Here is an 18,407-nt window from a genome sequence, read left to right on the forward strand (position 1 = left end):
TGTTCCAGTTATGCCACTTCTAAAATTGTGTCTGAGATTCATATAAATAATCACAACTTTTGGTTCCTCATCTCATACACAATTTCATTGATTCACCAACACCTGTACAAAACCTGCGTCTTTATATTTAAATAAGCATGCATTCTCAACTAATAACTGCGTCGCCGATCAACTAAACAAAAAAATCAGAATGAAGTTACCTGTTGCTCTATAACCCGTTCACGGCAGGCGGAGTCATAACCCTTGGGCAACTACAGAGGGCCGGTTTTAAGCGCATGGTCCAAATCAGCAATCATATCATCTGCGTCCTCTATCCCCGCAGAAATACGAATAAGATCCTCTGATAGACCTCTGCCCTCACGCACTGCAGATGGTATGCTTGCATGAGACATGAAGCAGGGCAGGCTTATAAGGGACTTCACACTCTCTGTAAATAATAAAAGACGATAAAATGATATGTTTCGAATCAAAACGAGGCAAATCAACAGTATGTCTATAAGTTATTAACTGCAGACTGCGTCTTATAGCCCACAGCATGATACATTTATGCATAACACGTGCACTAATTGAGAACCCTATCTGCTTTCGAAATCACTTTTCTTAGGGAAACTCCCCCTTCCATCCCTCTACTCATAAAACACAGGAAGACAGATTAACCTTCTTGCCACGGTAATCAATCTCTACAACTCACAAAACAGGAAAAGCTGATATACCAAAACTGACAGTTACACCGAAGTATTTGGTAGTCTTGACAATATGCTTTGATAGCGCCAGTGAACCGGTTAGAAAACTCATTACAGATCCTGCACCTTTTGCCTGAAAGAGGTGTCTATGAATATCCGGAAATTTGATTGTCTATTGAATTATGAATCTACAATTCCACCGAGGTCCACACCTGAGAATAATGCAAGGCACGTCCAGGATGGCCAGAAAGCCCAGCATAATTAACTTGTGTCACTTGTGGATGGGACGTGAGGAACTCGGCAATTTTTTTAGCATTATCCTACCAATCGGCTTAGGCAAAGATCTTTAGATTCCAACACTTCTCTCCAAAGGTTAAGCTTCGCATTTACCCCTTCCTGAGTTTCATCTATCAACCCTATATCGTCTGCGTAAAGCATACACCGAGGAATAACATCTTGAATATGTCATGTTAACTCATCCATTACCAATGCAAAAAGGTAAGGACTTAAGGATTGTTGATGCACAAAATTAGTAAGGACTTTGGTACAACAGAAAGTATTAAGTTTGTGACATTCGCTAGATTGCTCCGGTCATTAGTGTGGATAAGTATGTAAAAGGATAGAGACAGGAGAGCAAACACAAGATGTACGTGGTTCACCCAGATTGGCTATGTCCACGAAGTAGATGAGTTCTCATTAATTGTGAAGGGTTTACACAAGAACATAGGTTCAAGCTCTCCTTTAGTGGGTACAAGTGAATGATTTAGTACAAATGGCATTAGGAAATATTTTGGGAGAATGATCTCCTTTTATAGAAGAGAGTTTCTAGCCTTGTTCTGACATTGACACGTGTCGGGTTGTGATTGGCTTCCGATGTTGACATGTGTCGCGCTATGATTGGCTTTTGATGTCGACACATGTCGCTCTGTGATTGGCCTCCTGGTTGGAGGGGAAGCTCCTCGGTTGGGGACTTGCAAGATCCAAGCCACTGAGTAATCACGAAACTTCTAAATACCGAAGTGTGGTATCGTCTTCACTTGCCTTATCTGTCTCATAGGTAGATGTGGCATCTTCTCTGGAAGTACTCTTCCTCCGTCCAGGGGTGGTATCTTTAACTAGTGGAGATGCACAAGGTAATGTATCAATTTCACTTGAAGCTTACTTGTAGTTTCAGGCGTGGTCAAGCGCAATACAAACCATGTAGTAGGAGTCCCCCAAGTTGTCGAGCTAGGGGATCTGCTGAAAGAGGTGACAGACAAGGTAAGTAATCAGAGCTCCAAGCAATCAGTTCCAGATCAGAAGTTTAATTTCGAGTTTCGGCTGATTGTTCTCATTCTCCTTATCTTGTAGGTAGCATAAAGGATAAAGAGAAGAAAAGGAAAAGAGATGATATGAGATACTTTTGCTTTTGAAGAAGTAACTTTCCACAGGCTTATTCTTGAATTAGGCTGGAGGGTTTTCTGGTTACCTCCAGAGTATAAGGCTGACTAAAGAATTTGAGGGTCAAAACAAGTCCATCAAATCTAGAGTACGTTCGACCCTGCTGATATGGGATACTTTTGCTGTTGACAAAGTAGTGGAAGTATCGACACGTGTTCTGTTACGCTTGTCTCCACATGCTTCCTTGTATCCCTCTCACTGGCCCTATCTGTTCCTCAGACAGATGTGGTATCTTATCTGGAAGCATAAGATGTTGAAGATGAGTACTCGAGAGCAATGCCAGGTAAATAATCAGGTAAGGGTTCCAGGCAGTCAGTTCCTGACTGGAAGCTTGATTCCAAGTGCTGACTGATTGCTCTCTTTATCCTTGTCTTGCAGGTGAGAACAAGGCAAAGGAAAAGACAGGGAAAAAGCATGATATGGGATACTCTTGCTTTTAACCCTGAGGATATGAGTTATTCTTGCTCTGGTGTAACTTGTTTGCAGAGGTATTATCGGGGGGAAAGAAAGCTGAGTATTTTGAGATGCTTCGTTGGGAGTGCCTTCTTAGATATGAGGAAGGGTTGAGCATTTTTGCAGGTCTGCCTGTCCGTTGAGGATGGAGGTCGACATATATAGGAGTCTCCCTAACAACAAGTAGTAATGCTATTCCTTTACCCTTCTTGGTCATAGCACTATAGTGGGAGCTGCCCGCTTCAAGTGTTTTAACTCTGTCAGAGCACTTTGAAAAAGTGGTCTGTGGTATCTGGAAAGCTGATGTTGGGTGTGAAGATTACAGACAAGCTTTATCCAAGGAGATCTGGCTCTCGAAGTTGAGAAAGCGATGCCTCTTCGGTTTTCGAACAAGCGATCCTGTCGGGGATCTGGCTCTCGAGATCCGGAGAACAGTGCCTCTTCGATTTTTGAGAAAGCAATCCTGCTGGGAGTCTGGCTCTTGAAATTCGAAGAGCGATGTCTCTTCGATTTTTGAGAAAGTAATCCTGTTAGGAGTCTGGCTCTCGAGATTCGGAGGGCGGTGCCTCTTCGAATTTGGAGCAAGCAATCTTGTTGGGAGTGTTTTCTCGAATGTGAGTAAAGGTTGGGCATTTTTGCTAGTATACCTTGCCACGGAGCACATAGGTTGACACACAAGGACTTTCCAATTATCCAGCAGTGGTGCTGTTCCTTTACCCTTGTGGGTAATAATATGGTAGCTAAACCTTCAAAATTTATGTGTCTAAACTTTGTTAATGCTGTTTCTTTGCTATTCTTTTACCCTTCTTGGTCATAGCGATGTAGTGGAAGCTGCAAGCTTCACGTGTCTAAACTTTGTCAGAGATCTTTGGCAAAGTAATGTGTGGTACCCATGAGCTGATGTTGCGTGTGGAAAGTGGATGATTGAACAGTAAGATTCACGTGCTTTCTACTTCACCAGAAATCTCCGACAGATTGCCCGTAATTTCCGCAAAGCTGAGTTTGCATTTGACAGGTGCTGATAAGGCTGAGAAAGCAGGTGCTTCTTCGATTTCTAAGATCGGCCCTCGTGGTCTCTAAGCAGCCCAGCTTTTAAGAAAACAAGCGCCTCTTTGATTTTTGAGATCAGCCCTCGTGGTCTTTGAGCAGCCCAACTTTTAAGAAAGCAAACGCCTCTTCGATCTTTGAGATCGGCCTTCGTGGTCTCTGAACAGCCCAGCTTTTGAGAAAGTAAACGCCTCTTCGATTTCTGAAGCTCCATCGAGTGCAGATTTTTATAGAGGCTGGCATTAAGTTCCAAAGCACACTTGAATCTCCACCAGTAGAAGCTCCATTCTTGCACTTCTAAGATCTTGATTTGTCCGACCTCTTCTCTCTTCAACACCTTTGAAAATGTCTGGCCCTTCCGACTGTCGTTTTGACTTGAACATTGGTGAAGAGGCAGTCGCGCCTTCTCCAGACAACATATGGCGTCCATCCTTCTTATCCCCTACTGGTCCTCTTACCGTTGGGGATTCCGTGATGAAGAATGATATGACCGCTGCGGTGGTGGCTAGGAACATTCTCACTCCTAAAGATAACAGACTTCGTTTCAAACGGTTTGATGAGTTGGCTGTTAAGGATTCTCTGGCTCTCAGTGTTCAATGTGCAGGTTCTGTGTCGAATATGGCCCAACGCTTATTTGCTCGAACTCGCTAAGTTGAATCATTGGCAGCTGAAGTGATGAGTCTCAAACAGGAGATTAGAGGGCTCAAGCATAAGAATAAACAGTTGCACAGGCTCGCACATGACTATGCTACAAACATGAAGAGGAAGCTTGACCAGGTGAAGGAATCTGATGGTCAAATTTTACTTGATCATCAGAGGTTTGTGGGTTTGTTCCAAAGGCATTTATTGCCTTCGTCTTCTGGGGCTATACCGCATAATGAAGCTCTAAATGATCAGCCTCCGATACCTCTTCCTTCTAGGGTTCTGTCCAGTACTGAGGCTCCGAGTGATCACCCTCCGATGCCTTCTCTTTCTGGGGCTCTACCGACTGCTGAGACTTCTCCTAAGCAACCTTTGTGAAGGCCCCCTCTTGTTTGTTTATTTTGACTCATGTATATGTACATATTTGTAACTTATCGGAGATATCAATAAATAAGCTTTGTTTCATTTCAACGTATTGTGTTAAATATACCAAAGCCTTATTCACTAAGTTCTTTGAATTTTTCTTTTGTTGAAGCTTGTATGTTGAAGCTTTGTGAGTGAAACATGTAGGTTAAGGTAGTGTTCCCTTCATTTCTCGAGTGAGGAAAACTTATCAGTTAGAGACTTGAAAAATCCAAGTCACCGAGTAGGGTCGGCTATATGAATCTTAGAACGCCTTTGTGTCATGTCCTCCGTTAGATCCAAGTACTCTAAGTCTTTTCTTAGAGTCTCTTTCAAAGTTTTCCTAGGTTTTACTCTACCCCTTCGGCCCTGAACCTCTATCCCGTAGTCGCATCTTCTAACCGGAGCGTCAGTAGGCCTTCTTTGCACATGTCCAAACCACCGTAACCGATTTTCTCTCAACTTTCCTACAATTTCGGCTACTCCTAATTTACCTCGGATATCCTCATTCCTAATCTTATCCTTTCTCGTGTGCCCACACATCCAACGAAGCATCCTCATCTCCGCTACACCCATTTTGTGTACGTGTTGATGCTTCACCGCCCAACAATCTGTGCCATACAACATCGCCGGTCTTATTGCCGTCCTATAAAATTTTCCCTTGAGCTTCAGTGGCATACGACGGTCACACAACACGCCAGATGCACTCTTCCACTTCATCCATCCAGCTTGTATTCTATGGCTGAGATCTCCATCTAATTCTCCGTTCTTTTACAAGATAGATCCTAGGTAGCGAAAGCAGTCGCTCTTTGGTATTTCCTGATCTCCGATCCTCACCCCTAACTCATTTTGGCCTCCATTTGCACTGAACTTGCACTCCATATATTATGTCTTTGATCGACTTAGGCGAAGACCTTTAGATTCCAACACTTCTCTCCAAAGGTTAAGCTTCACATTTACCCTTTCCTGAGTTTCATCTATCAACACTATATCGTCTGCGAAAAGCATACACCAAGGAATATCATCTTGAATATGTCATGTTAACTCATCCATTACCAACGCAAAAAGGTAAGGACTTAAGGATGAGCCTTGATGTAATCCTATAGTTATGGGGAAGCTTTCGGTTTGTCCTTCATGAGTTCTTACGGCAGTCTTTACTCCTTCATACATATCTTTTATAGCTTGGATATATGCTACTCATACTCCTTTCTTCTCCAAAATCCTCCAGATAATGTCTCTTGGGACCCTATTATACGCTTTTTCCAAATCTATAAAGACCATGTATAAATCCTTTTTCCCCTCTCTATATCTTTCCATCAATCTTCGTAAGAGATAGATTGCCTCTATGGTTGAGCGTCCTGGCATGAACCCGAATTGGTTGTCCGAAACCCGTGTCTCTTGCCTCAATCTATGCTCAATGACTCTCTCCCAGAGCTTCATTGTATGACTCATTAGCTTAATACCCCTATAGTTCATGCAATTTTGTACGTCGCCCTTATTCTTGTAGATAGGCACCAAAGTGCTCTTTCGCCACTCATTTGGCATCTTCTTCATTTTCAAAATCCTATTGAAAAGGTCAGTGAGCCATGCTATACCTGTCTCTCCCAAGACTTTCCACACTTCGATCAGTATATCATTTGGGCCCACTACTTTTCTATGCTTCATCTTCTTCAAAGCTACAACCACTTCTTCCTTCCTGATTCGACGATAAAATGAGTAGTTTCTACACTCTTCTGAGTTACTCAACTCCTCTAAAGAAATACTCTTTTCATGTCCTTCATTGAAAAGATTATGAAAATAACCTCTCCATCTGTCTTTAACCGCGTTCTCTGTAGCAAGAACCTTTCCATCCTCATCCTTAATGCACCTCACTTGGTTTAGGTCCCTTGTCTTCTTTTCCCTTGCTCTAGCTAGTTTATAGATATCGAACTCTCATTCTTTGGTATCTAGTCGCTTATACAAATCATCATAAGCCACTAACTTAGCTCCTTTCACAGCTTTCTTCGCCTCTTGCTTCGCTCTTCTATACCTTTCACCATTTTCATCGGTCCTATCCTTGTATAAGGCTTTACAACATTCCTTCTTAGCCTTCACCTTTGTTTGTACCTCCTCATTCCACCACCAAGATTCTTTTTGGTGTGGAGCAAAGCCCTTGGACTCTCCTAATACCTCTTTTGCTACTTTTCGGATACAACTAGCCTTGGAATCCCACCTTTGGCTAGCTTCCCCCTCTCTATCCCACACACACTGTGTGATTACTTTCTCTTTGAAAATGGCTTCATTTTCTCCTTTTAGATTCCACCATCTAGTCCTTGGGCACTTCCAAGTCTTGTTCTTTTTTCTCACTCTTTTGATATGTACATCCATCACCAACAAGCGATGTTGATTAGCCAAGCTCTCTCCCGGTATAACTTTGCAATCCTTACAAGTTATACGATCCCATTTCCTCATTAGAAGAAAATCTATTTGTGTTTTTGACGACCCACTCTTGTAGGTGATCACATGTTTTTCTCTCTTCTTAAAGAAGGTGTTGGCTAAGAAGAGATCATATGCCATTGCAAAATCCAAGATAGCTTCCCCATCCTCGTTTCTCTCCCCAAAACCATGGCCACCATGAAAACCTCCATTGTTGCCTGTCTCCTTGCCCACATGTCCATTTAAATCTCCTCCTATAAATAACTTCTCCATCTGAGCAATTCCTTACACCAAGTCTCCAAGGTCTTCCCAAAATTTCTCCTTCGAACTCGTATCCAACCCTACTTGAGGTGCGTACGCACTAATCACATTGATGAGTTCTTGTCCTATTACAATCTTGATTGCCATGATTCTATCTCCTACCCTCTTGACATCTACAACATCTTGTGTCAAGGTCTTGTCCACGATGATGCCAACACCGTTTCTCGTTCTATTTGTGCCCGAATACCAGAGTTTAAACCCTGAGTTTTCTAGATCCTTTGCCTTAAGATCAACCCACTTAGTTTCTTGTAGGCACATAATATTTATCCTTCTCCTCACCATAACTTCCACTACTTCCATAGATTTTCCTGTTAGGGTTCCTATATTCCACGTTCCTAAACGCATTCTACTCTCTTGAACTCTACCATTTTGTCCTAGCTTCTTCAACCTCCCCCGTCTAATAGGATCAAAGTACTTCTTTTGTGTGTCCTGTGTAAAGTTGATAGGAGCATATGCTCCCAAACAACTTTGAGTGGAGTCGTTCGAAAAGAAGTTTCTATGGCCCCCTTGCTCATTTAACACTGCATCCGGGTGCTGATGGAGATACAGCGACCTTTGCTCTCTTATCACTGTACTCGAGCCACACAGCGCGCCACTTACGGGTGACGCCCTAGCTTTAGTGCGATTTCGTTCTGAATTCATTTTCATAAGGATTCGACGTAAACTAGGAGTGCCGGCTGTCGACTAGCTGACGCCCTCCCCCTCTTCCTTTATCCGGGCTTGGGACCGGTAATGTAAGATAAACTTACACAGGCGGAGTTGTCTAGAATGATCTAATGTTTTAAAATATATGATATTTGAAATGACAAAGTTACAAGCGCGGTTGAAACCACACCTGTTGCTTCTGAACACGCAATGCCATTGTCTTAATTCCTCGTAAACAAATCCAACAGTTAAATGGAGCTACCCCAGAGCCTTCTGCATTTTGTAGGAAATATAACTGTTTGCCAAGCTGTTAATAGTGGAAACAAGTAGGCAGTCAGGTATGAATATAAGACATAAAACCAATGGTAAAGATAAGAGTAAGAAGCTCAACCCATCGCCTTTAACAGCTAAAACACCTGCCATGACATCACTGTGTCCAGCAATAAACTTTGTGGCCGAGTGCATAACAATGTATGGAAGAATGATGGACGAACAAAAAATAATAACAATTCAAACAGATTTGTAATTTGCAAAAGCTTGGAAGTCAACAGGTTATTTTCTTTACTTGCTCCTAGATCCAGTGGCTGTGACAATACAGGAGACATTATACTGTTATCCACTAACACAATAGCACCATGTGCATGAGCCATCTCTGCTATTTTCTGTCAAGGACATGAAATAAATTTGTCTTTAGAAAATAGAACCCTGGTGTACTCATCATAATTTTGTTAACTAAAGAAACTAAATAAGATACAGAACTCAAAGTTATTACTGGAAAAGATCGAGAAACTTTATGATATCGAATCAACGACAAAAATCACTAAACAGAAAGAAGTGAGCAACATTGTTATCTATTGCTTCCAAGATTCTAAAAGACACTAAGCGCTAGTTGGATGATGGGCCAGGGCCTAGTGCCTAGGTGGGAGCCTAGGCAGACAAGGCGGATTTTTAATTTAATATTACTTATAAATATAAATGTCTACTTATACTTAAAAAATACATAATTGTATTGGGATATATAAATGTAAATAGAATGATATAAATTATAAAGTATTAGGACATATTGAAAACATGCGGAACAAGCATATAATGAGTGTCCATCCAAGTATTTAACAAGTCTCCTACAATTTATTGAAAAAACGAAATGCAAAATGAAAGTAATCTATTTTCCGTCTAAGTGAGAATCGTGGCCTAAGCGTGTCTAGGGGGCCTAGGCGGGCGCCTAGGTAGGTCTAGGTGCCCTTTCTTAATTTTCAAAAGCCTAAAGATTAACCGGGACGGTGGCCAGCTGCCTAGCACCTAGATGGGGCCTGGGCAGAGATTTTTAGAACAGTGCATGCTTCATCTATCAACAATATAGCCCAGCATCAATGCAAAAGTAGTATAAAGAGTCAGAACTAATTATTTACTGAACTTTGCATTGGGTGGTCATGGCGACCCATGTGCCTTCCAAACTTCTATTTAACCCACAGATTACTTTCCTTTAGTAGATGAAGAATTAAAACCATAATGTTACATAACCCTGCTGACGTACCATAGAATCCCTGATTTACTCTAACATACTGGCCACTAGAAACATCTATACCTACAAATCAAAATTTTATGCAATATGCTACCCACTCAAGTTATATTATGCCTATGTTGTTCACAGTATATTTCAATAGCTTTTCTAACTACTAAATGACTAGCTTACATATCTCCTAACCATTTACAACTAATTTGGTACTCTTATCTATAGATTATAGAACATGGAACCTGGGTTTAAGTATGCAAAGAAAGTTACAATTTGGTCTACTAAGTCACTGATGGGATCAATGAGCAACATAGCACAAAAAGTAGAAGAGTCGGGTACAAAAAGGAAAAATTAGAAGCCACCATACTGCATATTTGGCCATGAACTTTGATCTACAGAAAAGCAAGCACAAAAACTATTGGAAGGGAAAAACAGTTTGAAGCTCTAAGGACTTTGATTAAATAGTACACAAGTTTTGAAACACAATAAGAACAATAATTTTCACAAGGCAAAGACAATCGCACATCAACTTCTAAGGCAAAGACAAGTGCATATCGAACTTCTATGTTAACTTCTAGTAAAATGACAAATATTTTATTGCTTTGCAAGATATTTTACATTACAACCTCAAAGGGTACTTCCGAGACCATATTTAGCGAATGGAAATTCATTCCCAAATCATACCAGCAATCAAGCATTAAATATTGTTTAGATATAAAAAGATAATAATTAAAATAAAAAACTCCATCACTTATGAGCTTATCTAATGCTAGTATATAAATATCTTACACGAATATCAGAAATGATTTGTCGAGGATTGGTAGGACTCTCCAGCCACACAAGCTTCGTCGAGGGGCCAATAGCAGATGCAACCTCACCTAAATCACTTGTGTTCACTCGTCTGTGTGATAAAACATTATAATTCAGAGTTCACTCAAACGGAATGAACATAAGAACAGAAGAAAATCATACTAACTTCACCACAACTCCAGTCTTTGGAATTACTTGTGATAGTAACCAATCGGAACCTCCATAAATGTCATATCCAGCAACAATCTCCTCACCTAAAATGGCATCATTTCCAATTGACAATATTCAGATAGCTTCCAAGAAGAAGTAAAATTTATTTGAGTACTCGTGTACAAAACTAACTTGCTCAGAGAAAGGACTTACAACAAACTTTAGTCCAGATCATGTAATGAATATAGGCAGATTGCAAGTTATGTTAGGACTCTCAATCCGGCCAGCTAGCTCAAAGCTCAATACATCGCCCAAAACTTTGGGAGCTGCGCTTAATGAGTTCCATGTTCAGGGTGATTTTGGGCTGTATAAGGACCAGCCCTATTATGGGGCCCATCTGCAGATTTTATTTCAATCATCCAAACCGTTCTATATTTAGGTTTTTCCTTTGTTTTTTTCTTATATATATTTTATTTGTGTTTTAATATTTACACTTAACATTTCAAAAGGCCTCAAAGCCTGAATCATTTGCATATATTTTAATCAGTAAATCCCTTACATATTTAATTAGGTATCATGTTCCACTCACTAATCCATGTTGTATCTGATGCATGTTGGGGCGTATTATGGGAGCAAGTGTTTAGCATCTTAACTGAGACTCTTACTCGAATCTAGTAACTAAACTAATCTGTACGGTATTATATGGTACTATAGTTGAAAATAACACCTGTTCCTACAAGATGAGCAACAGCAGCCAAAGCAGCCATTCCACTGGTGAAACAAAATGCTCGATCTGCTTTATCAAGCTTTGCTGAAAGGCTGAAAATAGAAATGAATAAAAAGCTTACAATAAATACTGTGCAGAGAATGAAGAACCATGTGGGATTTCCGCTTCTAGTATAATCATAAGCACCATTTTCTGTTGCTGAAGGCTGCATAACAAAGTATTGAAGACAGGATTAATATGAAACTCAGTGACAGAATGTCATCCAACATATATATCGTAAGCCAGAGATTTCTCACGCAATCAAGATACCTTTGACTTTGAGCACACATACAAGCCTATACTTAACAACAAGCGCAAGCACAATCCTCTTCTAAATGCAAAGAATAATATAACAACAACAAAGCCTTTTCCCACTAAGTGGGGTCGGCTATATGAATCCTTTCTTGTGTGCCCACACATCCAACGAAGCATCCTTATCTCCGCTACACCCATTTTATGTACGTGTTGATGCTTCACCACCCAACATTCCCTGCCATACAGCATCGCCGGCCTTATTGCCGTCCTATAAAATTTTCCCTTGAGCTTCAATGGCATACGACGGTCACATAACACGCCGGATGCACTCTTCCACTTCATCCATCCAGCTTGTATTCTATGGTTGAGGTCTCCATCTAATTCTCCGTTCTTTTGCAAGATAGATCCTAGGTAGTGAAAGCGGTCACCATTTGGTACTTCTTGATCTCCAATCCATCTAATTCAGACATTTAAATTAGCTTCTTGGTTCTTTCTTCAACTCGTTTAAAATGGCCTAAACCCCTACCAGTAAAAAACACAGCTTGATGGCTTAAACAAGAGAATAAAATTCCGAATTTCATTGTTCCTCACAACAGCACCACACCAGATTCTCACTACGCAGTAAAAATACCTAAGATTCATATACAATTGTTCCTCTTGAAAACACTCCTACAATAGCTTATCTTGTCCCTAAGCAGCATTCAAATTGAAATAACTCTAAACTCTTCACTACCTTTAACAACTATAGCAAGTAGAATAATCATGACTACAAGGAACTTAGCACTTACGACGTCTTTGGAATCGGTGGCAACGGAGCTGAAGAAAGGTCTAAAAGAGAGAGAAGAAGAAGCAGCCATTGTTGTTGCTTGAGAGTATGTGGAAGCTAGGATTGGTGGAAATGGAATAGGATCCTAGGCAGATTGTCTGCCCTCTGTTTGGTGTCCTTCCCATCCCTCCTATTGGTTAAACTACGTCAACATTTTATATTAATTTTTTTTATAGAGATAATAATACAAAAGACAATAAAAATATAAAATGTTGACGTAACTTAACCGTAACCGCACAAATAGGAATGGATGGGAAGAGCACCCAAACAGGGCAGACAATTTGCCTCCCTTCGGATATCCTTCTCTGCGGATCCTCCAAAGCAACTAATCTTTGCCATTGGTGAAAAATCGAGAAGCCAGCAAGCAATCTGCACCAGGAACACGAAAATCACCATCTCAACCTCCATCGTCGATTGGAAAACATATATGTAAGCCATCTCCATTGGAAAGCTCATCTCTGGTGCTATAATTATGTACAACACACCAGGTTATTATTTGGCCAAAGGGGCAAAATATAGGACTCAGATCCTCTCCGGATCAGTCCCATGGGGATCCTCCTGATGAAATGATCTCATTCGTTGATGCATATGCAACAATCGGATTAGTTGCATGTTTCCCTCTCCCTTCCCCTTCCTCTCTTCGCCCTCAACTCCTCTCCCCCTCACTTGGATACACCCACCACCACCCCCTGCATCTTTTCGGTCTTCTTCAGCCCATTTAAATTCCTTGTTTACTTTTGTAATTCTTATTTTTAAGTCTTGCCATTTTTTTCTTTGATATTTTCTTAGCTCCTTCAAATTGGGACTTTATCCAATAGGAAGAGGAATTTGCAGCTGGGGACGTTGGGGTGGGAGAGAGCCGGAAAAGGTTGCTGGGTTGTGTAAGATGTGGGATTACAGTGGCGATGGGTGCTTCCAAGTGAGGAAGAAAAAGGAGTTGAGGGGGAAGAGATGAAAGGGAAGAGATAGTTGCGAAAGGGGGAGAAAGACTTGCAACTATGTCGAACCGTTGGATTTGTACTAACGGATGAGATCAATTCGTGAGAGGATCCCTACGGAATTGATCCGGAGAGGATCTGAGTCCCCAAATAAAACCCCCTCCTTAACCTTTTTTTTTAGGGCACAACTCCTTAAATGCAATAATTAATTAAAATAATGATTTGATTTGAAAACATTTAAAAGTAGTTTAATTAAATTAACCAATAAATTTAAAGTATAAATTTAAAACTAACAAATTATTACGGTGGCTATATTTAGGGTTAGTTTGGTATTGCTGTGCTTTGAAAAAAAAAAACTGATTTCTGCTGTGCTCTGAGAATAAGCAGCTGTGAAATAAAGTAGAAGAGTGTTTGGTAAACTTTTTTGTGAAAGTGCTTTTGGAAAAAGAAAAAAAAAAGCAGTATGATAGTGTTTGGCAATGTCTAAAATATCGATAATATTGGCGAAATATCGCTAATATTATTGTTTTTGTGATAGTCCGATATTTCTACACCTATCCACTTGATTATCGTCAATATATCGAGATAATATTGATAATATCGATATTATCGTGTCCTTCTTGAAGGCGACGTCGATGGAGTAGACGGCGACGGGCATGAGGGCCTTAAGCATCTGGATGAAGGAGACGGAGAGGAAGATGTAGGCGGAATTGGAGAACCAGAGGGAAAGGGCGTACAGGGCGCCTATGGGGATGACCGACTTGAGGAAGAGGTTACGGGAGATGGAGACGGCGCCGACGAGGCGGAAGACGCGGACGAGGAAGAAGGCGAGGGAGGAGCAGAGGGAAAGGGCGTAGAGGGCGCTGATGAGGATGATAAACTTGAGGTAGAGGTCACGGGAGATGGAGACGGCACCAACGAGGCAGAAGACACGGACGAGGAGGAAGGCAAGGGAGGAGCAAAAAGCCATGTGGGAGAAAGATCGAGAGACTGAGGTCTCTGTCCGTGTGTGTGGGAGAAGAGAGAAGAGAGAAGGATCGAAAGATCTTTGTGTGTGTGTAGGATAAGGGAGAAGGGAGAAGAGAAAAGGATCGAGAGACTGAGGTCTCTATGTGCGTGTGTGGGCTCTCGATCTCTGTGTGCGTGTGTGGTGGCGTGTGAGAAAAAAAAAGCATCCAAATAATTCAAAACCGTGTCTCTGACTCTCTGTCTCTGACTCTTGACAACTTTTACAACTTTAACAACTTTTGACAAGACAAAAAGTAATGGTGGTTTCATCAAGATTCAAAACCGTGTGCCATGCGTGATATTCTTTCACATTCTCAGAGGTGGAGCATCAGATCATCACACATTTTTTTTACCCTTCGAAAATTGAAAAACCTCTATTACACCTTTTCATTTCTTCTTCTTCCATTAGCCCTTTCAGAGCCATTCCAGAGCCATTTCAAAGCTTCAAACTGAATAAATGGATCTGCAGCTCGCACCACTCCAAATTAAATGTTAAATACCTTATTTCTCTCTCATTTATTCATAGACGGCAAGCTGCAGAGGATCGTCTCGGTTTTGCTGCTACGTATGACATCGAAAGTTCTATATTTGTTACATTTGTGTAATTATTATTTTATTGTTGCTCCACGCAGATTCTATTTAGCCTTTACACAAAGGGTTCCATATTTAAGGTAAGTTTACAAACTTATATTTATATTATTGTAATTTATACAACAACAAAAAAAATTTGTGTGGACCCGTGCATGTGATCTAAGAACCAAATAATACTTGCATGTTAATTTTTTGAAGTAATTAAGTAATGTTGTATAATTATTCCCTAGAATAATTTTAATATGTTTAATGTTATTTATTATTTTATTATCAAATTGGATTATTATTCATTAATATTAGGTTTTATTATTCCATATTATTTTTATAATTACTTAAATTCTTACAATCATTTTCTTTACTTCCTATTTAATATGTTTCCGTCACTACTATATTTTTTGGCCAAAAAATAATTGCCTAATTTCCATGAAAAATAAATATAGGTATATTTAAGATGTCCAGTGGAGTTACTAAACGTGATCCAGCTTGGGAACATGGAGACCCAATAGATGGAAACAAACATGGCACAATTTACAAATATTGTGGTCGGGTAATGAAGAGCGGTGGAGTGACACGACTTAAGTACCATCTTAGTGGATTAGATCCAAGAAATAATGTCCAACAATGCGATAATGTCCCCCCAGAAGTGAAGGCATTCATCACCACATTATTTAAAAATAAAAAACACCAAAAGGAAAAGAAAACACATGGAATGGAAAATATTCGAGCTGGGCTAGGAGCAGAAGTCATTGGCCAAGTGGTTGACAGTGATGATGATGACGATGAGGATGAATGTGATGATGACATGGGACCTGAAGAACGACGCAGTTTCAAACAAGCATTACGTGCCTCCAATTAGTCAGCATGGGAAAGAGAACACCTTCATAAAATTCCTAATAGAGCACAAGGTTCTGGGACAAGTGGTGGTGCACAAATGAGACAGGGAGGCAGTCTTAGAGAATCACAACCAACACCACCAATAGCCCCAAGTTTATATAAGTCATCCAAAGCACGTCAAAAGAGTGTTTGGAGTTATTTCACTGGAGGTAATGTGAATGAGGGAATGGGGCATCTAATTAGCAAGTTCTTTATCAATGAAAATGTCCCTGTTGAGAAGACATCATCACATCATTTCAAAAATATGGTATTGGGATGTCAACAGGTCGGTGTTGGAGTACAACCTCCCACTTCCTATGAGGTAAGAAACAAATATTTGGAAATGGAGTATAAAGACATTGGCGAGTATGTTAACAAGTTGAGGTCAAAGTGGGAAACTAATGGTTGCACAATCATGTGTGACGGATGGACTGGCCCAACCAGATTATCTATCATAAACTTCATAGTATACTACAAAGGAAAGACAATTTTTTTAAAGTCTGTTGATGCTTCAGACCATATAAAGAACTACAAGTATATTTACAAATTATTGAGGGATGTAATCATGGAGGTGGGAGAGCATAATGTTGTCCAAGTCGTGACCGACAACGGTTCTGCATTTGTCAAAGCTGGAAAAAAGTTAATGAAGCATCATAATGTGTTTCAGACATCATGTGCAGCACATTGTATTGATCTTATGTTTGAGGCAATGAGGAAGAGAGAGAATATTGCTACTATCGTAAAAATAGCTAGAACGATCACAATCACGGTTGGTTATTGACAAAGATGCGTGAATTTTGCAAAGGAGAAATTATTCGTCCAACTACCACTCGATTCACCACCAACTATATTGCATTAGACAGCCTACTTAAGAAGAAAGCAGGGTTGAAGCAACTATTCACTAGTGACGATTGGGCCAACCACAATTTTAGCCGCTCAAATGCAGGTCGTATGGTGGAAAGTATAGTGCTTGATCATGCTTTTTGGACTCAATCAGAACATGTGTGCCAAGTGTTTGAACCTCTTTACACGGATCGTTGACACAGAAGTGTATCCTACTATGGGGGCAATGTATGAGTTGATGCGTGTAGTGAAGGATGACTTGGAAAGAAAACATGGTGCAAGGTGGGTCATAAAGATAATTGATGACCAATGGTATTAAACATTATACCACGATTTGCATGCAGCAAGTATAAATTATGTCATAATTTGCAATTCATTTCTTTAATTGCATAAGTATTATTTCTCTTATTAGAGTATGTGTTTCTTTGAACATCATATTATTTGAATCCTCGATACCAATACAAACCAGGTGTTGGAGATGATGGTACCCTTATATGTGTTGTACATAATGTATACTCTAAATTAGACCCTGCATCACCAGCAGTTGGCCAATTTGGAAATGAGGTACACAATTACTTAAATTATAATAATTACATTGTTGGATTAAACTAACATGATTTATTGAATTCAGCTAACATGGTTTAAAGATGCAAGAAGACCTTTTGGAGAACCAACATCAGTTGCTGCTCGAACAAAAATGTCTCTTAGTCAGTGTAAACATATTTCACTATCAGTTTATAATAGAATTTGTTGGAGTTATTAGGCTTATCAACATTGTTTTTCATTATAGCTGAATGGTGGATCATGTATGAGACTGATGCACCAACTGTGAGAAAGTTAGCAATCAAAGTATTATCACAAACAACTTCCTCATCTGCTTGTTAAAGAAATTGGAGTACATTTGCACTCATACACACAAAGCAAAGAAATAGGTTGGCTCATAGTAGGTTGGCAAAATTAGTTTATTGCTACTAAAACATAAAGCTTCAAATTCAAGATAAGGAAGCAGAAATAGATCATGTCGACCGTGGTGACCCACTAGATATGTTTGATATTGTTGCTGAAGATGATGATACAGAGGGTAGCCAACTTTATCAATGGATTAGACCTCTTTATTTAGATGATGATGAAGGCAACCCAGCTCTAAGAGTTGCTGAATAAGCACGTAATAAGGGATAAATGTAGAAAGAGTATTAGAGGAGGAGGTGAGATCTAGCAGCGCTGACTCTTTGGAAGAACTTTTGCACCCAAGAGCAAGAAACAGTAGAATTCCACCTTCTTCCAATCTTACACAACCACAAGATCCTGCTGATACTAATGATAGCTCTACTACAAGATCAGGAGACTCACCTACCACCAGAGCTGGGAATGATGAAAGATATAGTGGAGCTGGAGGTGGTGGTGGATATGGAAACTATGTTGGACCACCTCCTGGATTTATGAGCCCCTACACTGGTGAGGCAAACTTCACGCATGCAACACAGGATGAGGACCAGGGCAGTAAGCGGGTAGGACCAGGAATTGGTGCCATAGGAAAGGACTATACTCGTAGAGAAAGAGGCAGGGGGACTTTGTAAGGTCAAGAAGATGACTCGTAATCTATAACTTCGGACTATGTTGGAGTGGGAAGTAGTAACTATGGTTATACTCATAACCAACCATTTCTCTACCCTTCATATCCCATTCCTGTTGAGATGGAATCGAGTGACTCATGGAAAGAATCCGAGACTCAATCTTCAAATGATTTTGCTTATGGATAACGTCAACCAATCTCGAATCCATATGG

The 18,407-nt window shown here is 40.3% G+C and overlaps 1 protein-coding gene across 1 annotated transcript; it reads right to left on the reverse strand.

The window, feature by feature from the left end:
• Positions 1-101: 101 nt before the first annotated feature.
• On the reverse strand, positions 102-12,776 carry LOC126599017 (cystathionine beta-lyase, chloroplastic-like). The gene is made up of 11 exons (XM_050265405.1): positions 12,654-12,776; positions 11,249-11,453; positions 10,538-10,625; positions 10,351-10,462; positions 8,614-8,710; positions 8,444-8,521; positions 8,239-8,360; positions 896-1,003; positions 714-816; positions 201-427; positions 102-113 (listed from the first exon to the last, which is right to left on the reverse strand). The coding sequence occupies exons 1-10, from the start codon at positions 12,774-12,776 to the stop codon at positions 252-254; spliced, it is 1,212 nt and encodes a 403-aa protein (XP_050121362.1). The 3' UTR covers positions 102-113; positions 201-251.
• Positions 12,777-18,407: the final 5,631 nt, after the last annotated feature.

Source organism: Malus sylvestris, chromosome 14 (assembly GCF_916048215.2).
Source record: "Malus sylvestris chromosome 14, drMalSylv7.2, whole genome shotgun sequence".
Taxonomy (NCBI): domain Eukaryota; kingdom Viridiplantae; phylum Streptophyta; class Magnoliopsida; order Rosales; family Rosaceae; genus Malus; species Malus sylvestris.